An 18,809-nucleotide genomic window follows, 5' to 3' on the forward strand; every position below is an offset into this window, starting at 1 on the left:
TCACAATATATATAATATATATCAATGCTCGTAAAACTCCGTATTTTGATTTTTCATTTTTTCATAAATTATCTACAGACGGGAATCGAACCCGGGACCCTCGGAATCAACCACTTGGCTTTGTACTAACCAGTTAAGTATTTCGGGCTTTGGTAAAAAAAAAATCGTAAATTATCAGCCAAGAGTTCTAAAAATTTTTTCTCGTTTTTTTTTTTGCAAAATTAAAAATTAAATTGGCAAAAAAAGATTTTTTTTATTTCTCGGTAAGAGGACTATTTATTAAGTCGATTTTTATTTGCTTATTAAGAATTTTTCGACAGAAACAAATTAATTCTCAAAATAAACTCTAAAACTTTAATCTAATTATCAGAAAAATAATAATAATTCTTATAAACTCTTTAATTTGCATTTTTTATCTAATTTTTGCCTTTTATCCGTCAAAAATAATAAATAATACGGAAGCAATTGAACTTTCTTCAATAAAAGCAATTAAAATAATAATAATAAGAAATTTCAAAAAATTCCGACACTCGATTGAAATCAATAAAACAATAAATTAAAAGTAATGATTAATAGTCTCAAAAAAAAATGTTTGCACTTGACTGGAGGCAGCTTCGGGTCCCGTATATTTGTTTTATTATTTATGACATAGGTCAGGGTCAATATTAGCCTCTAACTATGTCAATATGCCTTCCAATAAATAATAACAATAATAATAATTTGCGTTGGATCGGTGTACGTCGATTGGAGATTTATCTTCGGACATTTTCATCTACTCAGCAAATCCATTAATAACTTCGGCCTCACTTAATATATAAATACAAATACACATTAGCTATTAGCTGTTGATCTATGGAATCCTTTCAGCACTGTACATTATACAGGATGTAGGTACACAAATATTAAGTATAAATATACACGAGTATTATTTTCCAATTGATCATTACATAGCAAAAAAATAAAAAAAAAATGCGAGTTTAAACTCTGTTAATATAACTTTGAGAATAAACAATCTTTCCTGTTCCACTTGTCTTGGATATAATACAAAATAGTTAAATGTATGTTATGGTGATGGTTAACGAGGAATAAATATACACATTTATATGTTGTAATGTGTGGAAGTAATGGTACTATATGTACCGTGTAATATAACACAACACACATAAAGACAAGCAGAAGTTAAGAGTAAGAGCCCGACCTAAACCGTGAGCACACAAATAGTCACACTTATCTCGCTTTCTTATGAGCGTCAATTCCAATCGGGTATTTTACGAGCCACGATAACAAGACCTTGCTCTCAGCGTAAGCGCACATATATTATAAATTATATATGTATATTTATTGTAAATTATTTTTTGCTTCTTCTTCTTCCCCTTGCCGATCGGAGTGTAGCTTTAATGGCGTCGTAGCTTACTATCGATGCTATCCAGGAGCCATAGGACTTGGGACATAAAATTAAAATCCGATTTCTTCTTCAGGTCAAAGATTACACCGCTCAAATGTTATTTATATAGGTATATATTTATATAAGAGGATACGTCGGTATCAATTTCGATTAATCTGGGCTTCCTATCTCTTCACTGTGCAGTCTTACTCACTAGTCCCCTATACCAGTTAATACGCTACACATAACACGGATTCTCTTTGCTTAATCTCCTACTCCGGAATACCAGGGCGCCGGTTCGTTATCATTATCAGCCTTATCGAGAGACGTTTTACGTACAAACTATTCAAAGCTATTCTTCTTCACTTATATTATTTTATTCGATATTTTTTACTTGTTGGTTGTAATAAATTTTTATCCTCTTGTGGTGAATTCGAGTTTAGATACGGGTCTTGTAAATTGCGGGAGGATTTATAATAAGATACTAATGGATCGAATTAACGACTTCTATGTCGAAAATCTGAGTCTTGCTTTTAAGAATTTATTAGTAGCTTTGATGATAAAAGTGAGAATCTAAAAAAAAAAATATTTCAGAAATGCTAATGAAAAATTTTCGTGGTCATTTTTTTATTTCACAGTTATAGAAATTTTTTTTTTAATAAAATAATTCATACTGTAACTTTTTAATTCTATCTAGCACCAAATTTATAACAATTATTTAATTAGTTAATTTTACAATTTAAAAATGTTAATTGTATTAAAAACAATTTTATTCTGTTTAAATTTCTTTTAGCTGTAAACTGTAAAAATTACTACTTGACAGAAATATACAAATTAAAATATGTTGCATAATATAATTTGTTCAATAAAATTACAGTTTTAGTCGTCAATTATAAATAAGAAATTATTAGTCAGTATTTAAAATTTCACTCTGTTATATTTAACGGCTTTAAAACAGATTAAAAAATTTATTTTACAAATTTTCATGATCAATATCGTAAACTCGCCGTGAAATAAAATAATTTGCAATAAAAATCCTCCAGAATTTCAATTTTATTTAATCACTAAATCTAAAATACCAATAAAAAAAATTAAGACTTGATCATCTCTCCTTTGAATCCCTACGAAAAAAAAAAAAAAAAAAAAGATTGAAAAGGGTAATAAATAAAAAGACTTACGGGATTTTTAATTCGGTTGAATGCACGTGAATGTCCGTCAGAGAACTTTAAATAAAAGATTAATCTTTAACGATCTGCGAATAAATAGAGCGCGTTAGACAGCTGCTTTTGATCAGACGTACGTGTCCATTATCTCCGACTGTATATATACCCACCAGAAAGGAATTTTTGGGTGCGAGAAGCTGTAGCCGCCTAACGGGCTCGTTTTGAATTAAATGGCGCGAAGATTTAAATAGTGTTTATACAGTTTTGAGTTAATGGAGTGCAGAAAGTCATTTAGAATGTTATATCAACAATGTTATATCCAGTTGTTTTCTTGCGGGTTACCGTAAGACCTGGCATGGGTCAACGCACTCGTCTCGACCTCCTCCTTCTTGTTCTTGGTACTTACTACTGACGAAGTAATATCACTGTAACCAAGTTGCGTTTTGCCTTTTTCGAAATCAGCCTGTTTTAAAACATGTGCACGAATATCAACTGACAAAACGGATCATTTGAGTTAAATTCCATTACTAATAATAATATAGTCATTATATTTTCAATTAATTTATTATTTTTGTTAATTAGACAAAAATTGAGCTAAATTTCACGAAAAAAATGTCAAGATTTCGCCGGAATTGAGACGCTTACCGAAGAATTAAAGATAATATAGACTTTTCGGCAAAAAAACAGCTGATTCGAATCTTTCTGGTGCAGCGGTTTTTGTGATAACGATCGCGAAATATTGACAGTTGGCACAACAAAAAGAACTGCTCTTTGATTTCAAGCGCAACGAGTTAATAAATCGACGTGACAAAGTTTGAATAAAAAATTTGTGAACATAAAATAAAAATACAAAACACCTTACATAAAATCGAAACAAAAGGAGAGGGAATAAATAAATTTTCTCCTATCCATTTAATGAAACCGAACTAATAGCAGAACCAGTTGAATAAAAATTACGCAACCCATAAATATAACACAAGGTTACTAGAAAGGTTTGTAATTACCTCCGGCGCCTGTCAGTCTATCTAAACGATCATACAAATTCCTAAGACATTATGTTACATACACTAAAATATATTTGATACATTAAGATTTATATCTACATCTACGCATTGAATCTTTTAAAGCAAACGTGGGAATGCCTAAGCATAAGTATACAAGTATAAGCGTACATATAAATTTTTAACCCACAACCTACAACAAAAGATCGGTAAAGCCTGACATAGACAGTACGGGTTTGAAGAAGGGAATAAATACAAAAGGAGAGTTAAGTTTGAGTTTTATTTAAAAGTAGAGAGTTAAGTTTGAGTTGGAAAATAGAAACGAGCGAACAGGTGGTAGGTAACTCCAACTCAAATGTATTGCTTTGGCTTTAGGTCGAACATTCGCTTGTATATATATTTAATATATTTAATCGTGTTGTTCGAATGCTAAGTTTTGTGTATGTAGTTGCACTACAATACTTCTTAGTCTTAGTCTGTAGTTGGGCGGGTACCAGACAATATATTTTACTCTTAGTAGTCTACAACTGCAGACACATTGCAAGAGGATTTTAACGAGCTATTTTTCTTCTTTCTCTCTCTTTAATCTCCGCTCAGTACTCGTTCGACTCAAAGCTAAAGATCTGCCAGTCTAAAGGGAGAATACCATCTACCAGTCTACGGTCTGCAGGGAGAAAACATTATTCTATAATAGAGCCTGCTAAAGTTCGAGATCAAAAAACTTAACGGTGCACACTAACGATCTCCTATTTATTATTTTATTTTTTTATTTTATATTAAGAAATTCTAACAATTGTTTTCATTTAATATAAAGGTTAAATCTACCTGATGTAGTTCCTCTGTTACAAGGATATACTACTAGAATATAATACTTAAAAGTTAAGAAAATTTGTCCCTAATAAATCAATTTATGTTACATAAATCGAATTTAAATCGAATATTTTTTATTACTCACTGCTATTTCACAAATTCTCTTCTTACCTGGAACATACACAAAGGTCAATAAAAATTTAACAACATCAATATACTTTTACTCCATATAAATCTTACATCGATAAAAATACTCTGAATTTTTTCAATCTAGAGGCAAGAAATTACAAAAATTTATTGTGAAATTTATTTGATATAAAATTTTGAAATCTACCGCTGAATTTCAAAAATCAAAGTTGAATTTGAAAAATGATCCTGTCATTAATCATCAAAATTAATCTACTTGACTTTTGAGGTCAATATTTTAATTTTATATTTAATATCTTGGTTTGGATCATTCAAATAATTTACAATTGAACTATTGCTACATCAAAATGTTAAAAAATCACCCTCTGCAAAATAAGGAGTTATTTTATACAATATTGGATAAAGTTATAAAATTGTAAAAACAATTTCATGATAAAAAATTAAATAATACAGTAAAAAATTTCTAAATTTGTCACAAAATTTAAATGTTCTTGATTTATAACTCCAATTAGAATTTGAAAAATGATCCAGTAGTTAATCAGTAAAATTAAAATTAAAGTACTCCACTTTAATAGTATAACTTAAAAAATGTGTTAATTTGGTAATACTTTAGATATTATAAAAAAAAACTCTTCAATGATAAAAATACTTATTTACTGCCATAAAATATGAACAATTAGGTTGTTAAAAATTTATTATAAATAATAAGTTTGTTTTGGTGAGGTAGAACTATGAAAAAGATAACCGCGTATTTTTAGCAAAATGATGCAATATTTTCTTAGGATTAGGCGCGATAAAACGAGCGATAGCTCAGCAAATAAACTAAAAAAATAGTAAATAATCCTCGATATTATTTATTAAGGATCGAGTGGTGGTACTAGTACTGCTTGTCGAATTTGCCGATCGACATTACCAGCAAAATAACTCTAAGAACAGTTTTCTTCCGGGATTTTATGGATCACGTGTATAAATATATATATATATATATATATATATATATATATATATATATATATATATATATATATATATATATATATATATAGAATAAAAGTAAAGGGTTATAGTTATACAAGTTGGAATACAGTGTTTCTAGCTGGTCGTTTGGTATGAAAGTACTGGCTCCTCTCGATCGTAAATCATAAATTACACGAGGCTCTGATACTATCGTGAGAAGTCTTTCGAGGATTATAAACCTCTGTGTACTGTATAGTAGACTCAGACTTAGACTTAAGTAAATGACCCCGTCATTTTTTAACAGGTCACTAGTACTGTACACTGTAACATAATTCCTACCATCCACAAATAATATTTATAATTTATAATTTACAATAAACCGTCTATACCAACAATCAAGACAATTATTCAAAGCTAACAACACACTAGGTACCACAATAATGATCTTTTATCCCATTGACCAGTCTCAGCCTTAGTCTCAGTCTCCGATATAATAGATTTATTGTTTACTTACAGATCTGGCCCAGATCCGCGCCCTGGTGGAGTCAACAGGAATGCTAGCCGGCTCGACATGTCCCTCCTGCGAGATGCCATTTGATAAAGGCAAGAAACGCCGGCTGATTGATTCCTGTGGGCATGAAAGGTGCTACTCCTGTCTTTTCCGGAGCGAGGCCTGTCCCATTTGCCGGCACGATGCTCCAGATCGTCAAATCCGAGAAGATGTCACTCATTACGACACCGGGTTCAGCTCCTCCGAGCCGGTATCCATGATCGCGATCGACGACTGGAATGACAACGAGGATCTCTCCGCGGTTAATTCCCTTTGCAGCAGTCCACTCCCAAAGTCCAAATTTTCAAGATCAAACATCGTGTACCGTTCACACGTAAGTAGACTTGGTTATTTATTTTAATTATAATAATAGTTAAGCTTTCAACTTCAATATTGGCCATTTTTTTATGTTGCTTGAATGAGCAGATAATTTTTCATTAATTAATTTAAATAAAAACAAAAAAAATAATTTTAATAAATTGCACTTGTAGTTTTAAAAATTTACTACATGTGAAATTTTTATCTTAATTTTTATATAATAAATAATAATTTTTTCAATAGAAAAATTCTAAAAAATTTTTTCGCGCAAATTTTCTGCGAAAATGAAAAATGTTTAGAATTTAAATGAAAAATGAAACAATTTTTTTTTTTCTAACATCTAATTTAAAATTTCAGAGTTTATTTTCAAAATAAAAAATTTTTTCCGTTTTTTCATAAAAAAAAAACTATTCAAAAATTGGATTTTTACTTGCTAATTAAGAATTTTTCAATAAAAAAAAAAACTTGATTTTCGAAGTAAAGTCTGAAATTCTAATCTAATTTTCACTAAAAAAAAAAAAAAAAAGAAAAATTCTTCACACCTTGTAAATAAATATTGAATATTTCATCTTTAAAAATATTGCGTTGAAAATTTATGAAGAAAAAAATAATTTTCCCCAAAGAAATTTTCGCTTTTTTGGTAATCAAATAAGAGCAAAAAGCTTATCCAGACTCATTCTGACTCTGAATATCCATCTGAAGGCGTTGAATGACGCATCAACATTTAAAAAGTGAATACTTATACGCCTACACGTTCCCGTCTACCATCCAGCCGTTATTCGTATGTGTGTACATGAAAGCTTTATATAATCCAATGAGGACATTAAATCCTCAACAGCTCAACCTACGATTGTAAATCCCCTTACAAAGTTTGCAAACGAGATCGGTTGGTGTTGGCGGGTCCATTCATTCAATTCAGACGACGATGACGCCTCTTGACTTGAACTTATTGACTAGTCCAGGGACTGAGGTTTTATCCCAGCAGCATCTTCAACCTCAATCCTCACATCTGCTTACATTACCCTGCACAAAAACACTTGATGAGCAAAAAGCTGGCATGACCAAGCACTAGACATCAAACTTTAAATATAAATCCACTTATTTTTACCCCTTATGAAAAGAGAGTGCTGATAGATTTTATTAATTCAAGCTTAACATTTACAACAGGGCCAAGACGTCGGGAAAGGTCCTAAGGGCAAGCCACCAGTTCTGCCGGAGTCGGTCACGTCGAGGCACAAATCACATATGGCAGCAAGTAAATATCAATATAATAATTTATTTATTATTTATTTTAAATTACCGATGATTAGATATTGCTTTTCCTTCTCCCCCCGGTTTCAGCCGTCATGTCAATTTATCATGAGCCTCTTCTTCCTCTTGCTCTTTACTTGAGCGTAGAAAGCATCTATCATAAATCCCGTACCGTTGAGAGCGTTAATTTATCATCCAACACCTGGTACCTGATGCCTGGTGCCTGGTTTGATCATTCGGTATCTAATTTACTCAATTCAAAATTTATAGTTGTAATTTAATTTTATTTTGTTTGATTTGATCCGTCAGGCTGTCCAACGCCACCGAACCAGCGGCGGAGATTCTTTCTCAATCCTAAAGGTCTTCGCAGCCCGTTTGCGTCACAGAGAGTCAAAAAATGTAGCCCCGTTGATGTTGAAAATCCATCAGCGCTGTCAGGTAATTTTTAATCATTCATTAATTTTTATTTTAGTAATTTATTTGTCTACTTTTCATTGATTTTCACTCGGTTTGAGTCATAATCCTCAATGATAATGATGTAATAATTGATAATGAAACAATAACTTAGCTTGGATGACAAATTCATGGGAAGAAACATCAAAATGGCCGGGAGTCGTGCTCGGAAAGATAAAATCACTTTGGAGCACGAGCCAGGGGACTGCCAATGATGGATTGAACCAGCTTATTGATCCACCAACCAAAGATGACAGGCTTACAAGACTCGTGACCCCAACTAGAAATGTCACCGACATTACAGGCAGCCAGCAATTTGCATCCAATCGTGGAACAACAGGCAGGAGATTTTATTCTCGTCGTGTGGATTGATTTATTTTTTGTTTTATAAATTATAAATTCGCATGAAAATTATCCCACTTGTTTGTTTCAATTTCACAGAGTATAACATTTGCGGAGTTTTATTTGTTTTTATGCATCGTGGAGTTTGCTGAATGCCATAATTTGTAACAATAATTAATTTGAATTATAAATATTTGTCTTGATTTAAAAAATAACAGCCATTTGTTGTGATTCCAGATGATGAAGGAGGAAATGTAAAGCCACTGTCAACAAAAACCCGTAAATCCTCGCAGTCGGATCTCTACATGCGACTGGGTTTACTTCTGGGCTCGAACAATTTGCGAACAAACTCTTCTGTCGATACGACAGATTTTCCTGGAACAAATCGTCCTCCTTCAGCATCAGTATGCGTGAGACCGGCGACCCGTTTGGAGCCGCGGGGTCACGACACCTCTTATAGCAGCTTAACTAGCTTCGACCAGCAGACGATGGCGTCGACGAACACCAGCCCGGTGTCAACTCTGACCGGAACCTCCAGCGAGGCGGAAGTGGCCGCCGCGTTGAGGACTTCGAGCTCTAAAACCAAAGGAAAGTCCAAAATAAAAGGAAAACGTGACTGTGATTCAGCAGGAAGCTTAGCCTCGATATCGACCTCCATTTCAGCATCAACCTCCATGTCAATGTCGATGTCAGTTTCAGTGTCTGGACTTTCTAATGGCAGTAGTTCGAGTCCCCTGACGTCGCGCCGTCACTCAAATGTTGCCCATCAAGAGCTAGATGACAACACGGCTCTGAATAAGCGTCGTTCTTGCGCAAGACGAAGCGCCCGTAATGGAAATGTTAAACCAATTGATTCAAAATTACGATTTGTAACTCCTCACTTGACAGCTCAACTTACCCTCAAGCCTTTGTTCTTTGAAGTACCGTTGATCGAAAGGGATCCTTTGTTCACTGGAAGAAATTGGCTGCTCAAAGAATTGGAGACCGTTGTTAAAGGCTCTAGTCCCGGAGTTTTGGTGACCGGTTCGCCGGGAACCGGTAAGACGGCTTTGATTCTTCAGCTCGTTGAGTACAGCTGCTTTGGTCGACGAAGAGAGCAATCTCTAAGCCCAGAAATAGCTGAATGTGACGAAGATCTGCCGGATAAGCAGATGCCAATCGCCGGGTTTGAGCAGAGTATCAAGAATACAAACGATAAGATCCGACAATTAGCTGCCCACGTGGTTGCTTATCACTTTTGCCAGGCGGACAATAATAGTACGTGCCTTGTACCAGATCTCATTCACTCCCTAGCTGCACAATTGTGCCAAGCACCCCAATTGATTGCATACCGCGAGTATTTGCTTTCCGAGCCCCATCTTCAAGGGTCTCTTTCGCAACGAGAATGCACCGTTGATCCGGATTTAGCCTTGTCGCGTGGCATCATTGAACCAATGTTGAGTCTCCGAAAGTCTGGAAGACTGCCAGAAGTTAATATGGTGCGTTAACAAACAAAAAACCATTGAACTTATTTTATTTTAGCTTCGTTAACGATTATTGTGTCTAATGACCTCCTTTTATTAACAATTGTGTCGCTTTTGTAATTGCAGGTCATCCTGATTGACGCTATCTGTGAGGCCGAGTACCATCGCCCTGATCGGGGTGACACGATAGCTTCATTCCTGACAAGACATGCTCCAAACTTTCCCAGCTGGCTAAAAATCGTCTGCACTGTAAGGACTCAACTGCGTGAATGCGCGAAACAGTTCCCTTACACGAGGCTCACCTTGGATAAGAACGTAAATGACCCGGCCGGCAGCAATGTATCGCGAGATTTGGCGGATTACATAAACTACAGATGCATACAGAGTCCTGCGATACAGGCGAACGTCACTGCTTCCATTAATGGAAAGGAGTCCTCCTGCGGCGCCAATCAGACGCGATTCGCTTCACATTTACTGTCGTTAGCCGGCGGAAGCTTTCTCTTTGCCAAACTCACGCTTGATCTCATTGAAAGTGGCCATCTCGTCGCTAAATCCGCTAGCTACAAGGTATCCTTTCAGCTTCAATGATTCAATATATTTTCAACGTTGAGGATCCAACCCTAAGTTTATTTTTATTTTAAGGTTCTTCCAGTATCGCTGGCCCAAATCTTCCAGCTACATTTCAATCTTCGTTTTCCTACTGCTACATCCTTCGAGAAGATTCAACCACTTTTGGGCGTTTGTTTGGCTGTACTCTATCCGCTAACCTTACCAGAGATTTTCTACTCTGTTAATTCGCTGTACACTGACCAGTTTGTTTCATGGGAGGATTTTCTGCAGAGGTTCAAAGTAAGTTTCACTAAAAATCATTCAGTAGTCCAATATTTTAATCTACAATCATGATAATAAATAAATTAATGTTCTAAGTTGCTTTGGAAGCTGCTAAGTAAGTTCCGTAAGCTGTAATTTGTCTACTATCCAGTAAATTAATATTGAATCTTAATTTACAGATGCTTTCTGGATTCCTTGTAAAACGGTTGGATGACACGTACATGTTCTTCCACCCAAGTTTCAGGGAATGGTTGATCAGACGTGATGATGGCGAGTCAACAAAATTTCTCTGTGACCTCCGACTGGGTCACAGCGCAATAGCATTCCGTCTGTCTCGTCTGGAGGCTCCGTTGGACGGAGACCGGGTCCTGGAACTGGGCCATCATGTTCTTAAAGCTCATGTTTACCGAGGTGTAACATCAAGCTGGCCATCGCGTGATCTCCAAGCCTGGTGGATCACGTCTTCAACAACCTGCGTTTCATCAGCATTGTGTACTCTTCGAAATATTTATAGTCCCAACGTAAAAGTATCAAGACTGCTCCTGCTGGCAGGAGCATCACCGAATCACATAACCGAGTACTTGGGGAACGCTCCAGTGCTTTGCATGTACGCCCACGAGGGTTCCGTGGAAATGGTTTCGCTTTTGCTGGAGTTTGGCGCGGATGTTGAGCTGACAAACAGTCAAGGTTGCACGGCCTTGTCTTTGGCAGCATCAAGAGGTCACTGTGATGTTGTCAGGCGATTAGCAGCAGCTGGGGCTTCACTGGGACACGCTGATATGGCGGGACAGTGTCCGTTGGTTCACGCAGCTCGCCAAGGAAGGCTTTCAGTGGTTGGTTATCTTCTGGCTTGTGACTGGGTGGTTCATCAAGATCCTGAGGACACGTCCTCTGACACTTCTCGTGAAGAAGCTGCTCAGCAGGCGGTAGTCGCTGCAGCTTCTCAAGGCCATGAAGCGATAGTGGAATACCTTCTGGACATGGCAGAGGTTACTGTTGATCGTCCAGACACCTTGATCGGCGAGACTGCTCTGACCATAGCCGCAGCTCATGGATCCACTGCTACAGTGTCAGCTTTGCTAGCTCGTGGCGCCAGTCCCCTAGCGACCAACGCAAAAGGACTGTCTCCACTGATGCTAGCAGCTCGAGAAGGACACTGGGGAACTGCTGAAAGACTTCTCCAATCCTCAGTCTCCACTTCAACGGAGACGAATCTTGACGAGGCGGCAGCTCTGCTGGAACAGAGAGACTCAATGGGCCGCACTCCGCTGATGATGGCCGCTTGCGAAGGACACACCAACCTCATCGACATGTTCCTCGAAAAAGGCTCCATTTTGGAAGCCACAGACAAGGAAGGCTTGACTGCTCTAGGATGGGCCTGTGTTAGAGGTCGGGTTGCTGCTGCTCAAAATCTTATTGACCATGGAGCTGACATCAGTGCGAATGACAAAACTGGTAGAACTCCTTTAGATTTAGCGGCTTTTCAAGGAAATCCAAAGTTGGTCCAATTGCTCTTAGAGCGAGGAGCGGCCATTGAGCATGTTGATCTCCATGGAATGAGGCCACTGGATCGTGCAATTGGTTGCAGGAATATTCCAGTTGTTCAGTGTTTCTTGAGGAGAGGAGCCAAACTTGGTCCCGCTACCTGGGCCATGGCTCAGGGCAAACCTGATGTTCTTCTTATTCTTCTGAACAAACTTTTGGAAGACGGCAATGTCCTCTACCGTAAAGGAAGGCTTAAAGAAGCTTCCCACAGGTACGCCTATGCACTAAGGAAATTCCCTGGATCTCCAGAGCTGCTACACGAATCAGGAGCTCAAAATCAGGAGCATGGAAATGTTATACTTCATCGACAGTCTTTTAACCAACTCAAGCTCAACTTTTTGCTTAACCTAAGCAGATGCAAGCGCAAAATGAATGTGAGTTTTGCTTTTTTGATTAATTACTGATGATCTATTTTATTAGATTAATAATAATAATAATGATTAATAATTTTTTTTTTGTGATTTAGGAATGCGAAGAAGCAATCGAGCTAGCAGATGAAGCTCTAAACACTAGGCCTTCTTCCTATGAAGCGTTCTACGCTAGAGCAAAGGCTAAGGTCGATGTAGGTCAGCTAGAGAACGCTCTTACTGACGTCCAGGAAGCCCTGCAAATCGCGCCGGTCAATAACCGACAAGATCGTCGCGTTCTCTGTGCTCTCAAAGATGAAATTGTATCCCGCATAGAGGGCACTGGGATCGGGTGCAGTAAAACTGTCGCGGATATCACGAGGTCGCGATTTCGCGCGTCCGTTGACACTTTGACGGAATTATAAGTAATTATAATAATAATAATGATAATAATATTGGTATAAATATAAACAAATAAACTTGAGCTCTGACCGTGGCCAAGTTTTTAGTGATCGATAAACGCAGGATTTATAAATGCATGCGTTTTGTTATTTAAAAAAAATTTATTCGTTATTGCTTCAAATAAATTCCAAAGCCTTTTTAATTTTTATTAAATTAAATTATTTAAAAATTTTTTTTTTTTATAAGCTGTTATAGCTTGTTGCGGTGCAATTGTATCTGATTCACTAGATTTAAAAATCGAATTTTTTTATTTTTTATTTATACATAGTTTTATTTTATTTATATGTAAACAATTTTGTGTATTATATTGAATAATTATATAAAACAAATTTTTAATTATGATATAATAGTAATAATTATAAATTGTTGATTTTATACGACAAAATTTAGCAGATTGAGAAGTTTATTACAGTATTTTTAAAAATTATTTAGATCTTGCCAGATTTAATTATTGATTAATAAATTATTAATATTATATAAATTATGAATTATTATAAATAAAATAAAATAAAATATCTTTATTTAATTAATCGATTGTCAAGAAAACTTTGTTTTCTTTTTGTACTGCTGTATTTTAAATGATAATTAAAATAAGTTAAAGGAAAATGTTGTAATCGATTTTAAAAAATTGTAAAATAAATGTTTTTATTGAAATGTATTATTTTAAATATGTTATTTGTGCAATATCATATTTTTTATTTTTATTTAATAATGTATAATTAATTTATTTAATTTATATTTAAACAGTATGATTCATACCTAAAACATTAAAAATTTTTATTGTAAAAAAAGCAACTATCCATGATAGAATTTTTTAAATGAATATTAATTTTTTGTCAAAAGGACATTTGATTTTTTCAACATATATGAATATGTATATGTATAATATATATATATATATATATATATATATATATATATATATATATATATATATATATATATATATATATATATATATATATATATATATTTATTTTTATATTTTGAAATATTTCTTTGATGGGAAGTGTGAGTGATGATAAGGAAAATATTAACGGGATTACTGTTTGCTATAAGAGTCTTTATGCCCATATCCTTGGACATACCCAGAAGAATCAGGGACATCTTTTCGTCCTGAAATGCCCTTGCCCTTTCCAGACTCGTCGAAACGCTGCTTGTGAGAGCCTGTGTACTTTGAGACGTCTGTCAGTCTATCGACGGTTGACGAAGCTCTTCCCTTTTTCAAAAATTTTATTTATTTTTTTTTAATTAATATATTTTAATATGAATCAATAAATTAAGACTTATCAGCTTACGGCGCCAGATATGGAGGAAGAAACACCAGGATCACCGCAGTTAGCCATTTTATTCATTATTTCGGATAATTCGACTTTTTTTGTTTTTGCCAAGTCTTCTAAGAATGTTTTGTATTGCTCCATATTTAATTTCATTAATCTGCAAATTAATTTAAAAGTAAAATTAATTAAAACATCTGATAATTTTTTTTGATTACAAATACGGTAAAAGACCCAGTTATTCACACTGGCCTAGTTGTGTGACACTTGCAATTTTATTTTAATTAAAAAAATTAAATATTCTCAAAAAATCAATTTTCTTAAAATTTATAATTAAAAAATTATATTTATTAATTTATTAGAGTTGATTTATTTTTTTTTTTAATTAAAATAAAATTACAAGTGTTATTAATTAGGCCAGTGTCAAAAACTGGGTCTTTTACCCTATAATATAAATAAAAAAATTTGCAGTAAAATTTGTTGATTGAAATTTTTTCATTATAATTTAATTATTACAGGAATCCAAAAAATTGAGATATGTCTCATAATTTCAGTACCATTACCGGAAATGATTTTTCAAATTAAAAAAAAATTTTTTTTTTAGTAAATAAATTTTATAAAAAAAATAAAAAATATACACAAAAGAAAAGAGCAAGATGACACTGGATACCATCCGGGATTATACTCAGTGATATCTGTAGTAAAAAAAAATTTCAGATATTAGCTAGTATAATCCAGATTATATTGGATGATATCTAGATTATACTCATTGTAATCTGGATTATACTGGCTACTATCTGAAATTTTTAAAAATATTTTTTTGTAATTAGTTGTTAATTGAAAAAAAACTTCCAATTAAAAAAATCACTTACTTTTGCTTCTTAAAGTGAATCCCCGTGTCAGTGGTAGTGATTTTCTTATCAAAAATCTTCGCCTGCTTCATCCACTTATCACTCTGGCTCAAGGTAATCGTCTTGCCATCGCTTTTGGTGTCACCGAACTTGGAAAACTTTTTAAAATTCGCGCCAAACGAGGCTCCGCTCGCCGCTGGTTTTTCTGCAGGCTTTTCCGCGGGTTTTTCGCATTTTTCGCTCTTTTCCATTTTCGGAGGTTCTTCACCGTTTGCTTCGCTTGGTTGCGAAACTGGTACTTCTGGTTGCGTTTCTTCAGACATTTAACTGCAATAATATTACATATTTAACAAAATATTGTTAATTTATTTTATATCGCCTTTTTAGTAGTAAATAATAATAACTATTAAATTCCTCGCGATATCTAGGCTATCATTTACTATCGCGAGAGATAAAACACGTTTAATTAATAATCTCAACATACTTCTCCCATTTTTAATTCGACTTCCATTTTGTTGTTATTTTTTTTCTTAATTTTAATCACAATTTAATGTTTATTCTTATCAATAGATAGATTAGGGGACTTATTATTTTATAAATGACCTCACTGTAATTTTTAGAATAATAATTTTGTCGAAATTTTATTAATTTTTAATTTTTAATTTTTAATTAAAAATTATTTTTATCCTGACATGTTCACTTAATAATTTTGTTTTAATAAATGACTAGCAATTTTTAGATTTATTCTTTTATTTATTTGAAACAAAATACGTATGATTTTAAGTAAACAATCTTTTAGTTTAAATTTTCATAAATGTTCGATTAAAAAATTTATTTATTCATTTTATATTGAATATTTTTCATACAAAATTTTATTGAATTTAAGTTATCAATTTTCTAATGAATTTTTTTTGTAAATTAAAATAATTTTATTCATTAGATAAATTTGTTTCTAAATAATTTACAAAAATCATTTTTTTTTTTAATTTAATGATGTACTACTTAAAAAAAAAAAAAAAAATGAACTAACTGAAGAAAAAATATGCTGATAAATATTTTTGTGATTCTTATTCATTTTACTTAAATAATTTTTCTCGTACTAAAAAAAAAAATTAACTCATTTCAAGAGAAAAAAATCTTGAACTAAAAAAAATCATTTCCCGCTAAAAAATGTTTAAATTAATATTTTTTTCTATTCTTAACTAAATTTAAATATTTTTTTATTTTGTATCAAACTAATAAAATTTTCTAAAAAATTTTCTTCAGCAAAAAATGTTAGAATCAAAAATTTTTTTCATATTAAAATAAATTTTAAAATTTTATTTTCCCGAACCGAAACCAAAAATTTAAATAAATAATTTTTTTGGGTCCTAAATTTTTTTAAAAAATTACCGCAACATTTCCACGACTAATTCCTCCGAACAATCAAGTAGAAAAGCCCTCAACAAGTCAGCCTTAGCAAGGCCATCAAAACAAATTTAAAACTTTATCCATTAACCTAGTGCTATAGATCATACATAAATATAACATACCTACGCTGTACATCTAATCCGAGGCATTAAAAAATAGCAATTTTGTATAAGCGCTAAGTAAACGCCCCGCACGTGCTCATCCGTTATTTCATACCTATAAATAGCAGTTACGTGAATTGGATGTTAAACTTTATTAACACGATCAATATTTTTCTATTATTCTCTTCTCTTCTGCCAGAAAATTGCTTTTTTTTTCTATTCAATTACTTATGACTTCATCAAATGTCTTGCTTCCACTATTTCTGAAGAAAATCACATAATTATCCGTAATTAACTTATTAACTATGTAATTGTTTATTTCTCGGTTGTTTATTTATATAAAATAAATAATATTATATATATACCGAGTAATCATCAGCTGTACGCGTCATTCTGAGACGAGATAATACACGAAAAAAAGAAATCTGGGCTTGTGCAGAGCGCATGTGTTTTATCGATCGCATAAAAGAGTAAAATCAAGATAAAATGCCTTTTAATTATTCAATTTTTAATTATTCTTTTGTTGAATTTTTGATTGTTGCTTCAAAACTACATTTAGAATGTAATTAATTGTTTTTATTATTATCACTTGTTTAACGCGTCCTTGATGTCTAGTTTATTATTACAAAACACGTTTACGTACTCAAATAATAAGTATTAAATGTTAAATAAAATAATAAAAAAAAACAATTACCTGTTTTTTTAAATCACAAATTTTTTAACGTTCAATAATTTTTACACTGAATTTTTTTGAGATAAATTTTCGTCAGCTTCCGAAGAAATGACACTTTTATATAAGTAATCACTTATCAATCCAGTTATATGGAGGAAAATTATGTCAATACTCAGTAATAAAACAGTGAGAAAATTTGATGTTTAAAGAAGGTAAAAAATTAAGTAAATTACGGATTAATGTTATTTTTAATTGATGATTTAGATAAAATAAAGGTATTGCACGGATACTGAAAGTCGACTAAGTTATCATAGAGTGGCCCCACGATATTCTCCCCTCCTTGTTAAATATACCTTCATATATTTATATAGATTTGAATGTGTGTAGATGGACATGTATGTAGAGGTATTCCACCCGCGTAGTGTAAGTTAGACTTGATCGTTCTTTTAAATTAATTTTTTTTTTCGGTTTTTATGAGGGAAGTATAGATTTTTTTTTATTTATGATGATAATGATGAAATACGTAATTATTAATTATAATTTTGAGTTTTTATATCGAAGAATTGATGGGTTGAAAAATGTTATTAAAAGCCTTGAAACTATGAACTCTAATTACTCAATTGACCGCAAGGTTTTATGTGAATAATTAATTTAGTGTATAGAGTGTTTAGAGTTGGTGAAAATCAATGCCATGATAAATTGACGAGCTGTCGAAGGTTACCTAGACTTTGTTTGAAGTGTTACTAAGAAATTTTAGTAATTTTTAAATAAATTAATTTAATTAAAGACTAAAAATCTTGTTTTTTTTTGTTTGGTTTAAGATGAGACTCTTTGAAAAAAAATGTCCTTGGTTGAATATTTTTATCAGTGTATCGTTATGTAAGATCATCAATTTATGACACATGATTTTAAATAGAAGATACGGCCATCAGAAAATTTTAAATAATAAATTTTTTTTTTTTTATTTAGACTTTTGTTTTAAAAATATGTTCTATTTTTTTTTTTTTTTTATTAAAAAAATAGATTACAGTTTAAACTTGATAATTTTTTAAGATTAGAAAATAAAAGGATTGAATTAAAAAAAATAATTGCTGTCAATATTAATTTCATAAAAAATTTTAGTAAGAAAAAGATTTTGAAGTTTTATAAAGTTGGCTTAGAAAGTTTGAGGTGTAGTGATATTAAGTTACTCCTCAGGTGACTAACTTATTTACATATATACGACTAAGTATTATTGCGATGGATGAAATGATATTTATTTAGATAATACACAAAATCTATAATATAACTTGTTGCGCTTGTATGACATGCAACCTCTTTAGTCTTTCGTTAGGACAGGCGGATAATAATGCCTATCACCGCTATTGATTATCACTTTAAATTCAATTTATTATTTTGTTTAGTAATAATATGGGTTGAAAATTTTTCAAAGATATTATCAAGGGCAATTTGATATTTGTTAAAATTTCAAGA

At 32.7% G+C, this 18,809-nt stretch overlaps 2 protein-coding genes across 6 annotated transcripts in view; one reads left to right on the forward strand and one right to left on the reverse strand.

Moving 5' to 3' along the window:
- Rols (zinc-RING finger and ankyrin repeat domain-containing protein rolling pebbles) overlaps positions 1–13,939 on the forward strand; it is a 38,438-nt gene extending 24,499 nt beyond the window's left edge. For 2 of the 4 annotated variants that reach the window (XM_074237553.1, XM_074237554.1), the window contains exons 2-10: positions 5,979–6,346; positions 7,498–7,585; positions 7,891–8,019; positions 8,150–8,374; positions 8,614–9,854; positions 9,966–10,406; positions 10,482–10,688; positions 10,850–12,589; positions 12,682–13,939. In XM_074237553.1, the coding sequence (XP_074093654.1) occupies positions 5,979–6,346; positions 7,498–7,585; positions 7,891–8,019; positions 8,150–8,374; positions 8,614–9,854; positions 9,966–10,406; positions 10,482–10,688; positions 10,850–12,589; positions 12,682–12,987 (4,745 nt within the window). In that variant the 3' untranslated portion in view covers positions 12,988–13,939. The remainder of the gene's footprint in view (positions 1–5,978; positions 6,347–7,497; positions 7,586–7,890; positions 8,020–8,149; positions 8,375–8,613; positions 9,855–9,965; positions 10,407–10,481; positions 10,689–10,849; positions 12,590–12,681) is intronic. The other 2 variants (XM_074237555.1, XM_074237556.1) reach the window with 1 other exon arrangement.
- Positions 13,940–13,996: 57 nt separating this feature from the next.
- Positions 13,997–17,642, reverse strand: Ringer (tubulin polymerization-promoting protein ringmaker). 2 transcript variants are annotated; one of them, XM_074260203.1, is made up of 4 exons: positions 16,685–16,855; positions 15,174–15,479; positions 14,323–14,461; positions 13,997–14,243 (listed from the first exon to the last, which is right to left on the reverse strand). In XM_074260203.1, the coding sequence occupies exons 2-4, from the start codon at positions 15,473–15,475 to the stop codon at positions 14,067–14,069; spliced, it is 618 nt and encodes a 205-aa protein (XP_074116304.1). In that variant the 5' UTR covers positions 15,476–15,479; positions 16,685–16,855; the 3' UTR covers positions 13,997–14,066. The 2 variants fall into 2 exon arrangements, with proteins under 2 accessions (XP_074116304.1, XP_074116303.1); XM_074260202.1 differs by lacking the exon at positions 16,685–16,855 and adding an exon at positions 17,358–17,642 and having other exon boundaries at positions 13,998–14,243.
- Between the last annotated feature and the right edge of the window lie 1,167 nt (positions 17,643–18,809).

The sequence above is a fragment of the Cotesia typhae genome, unplaced genomic scaffold (genome assembly GCF_013202065.1).
Source record: "Cotesia typhae breed Kobodo isofemale line unplaced genomic scaffold, CoteBio_Ctyphae contig_22, whole genome shotgun sequence".
NCBI lineage: Eukaryota > Metazoa > Arthropoda > Insecta > Hymenoptera > Braconidae > Cotesia > Cotesia typhae.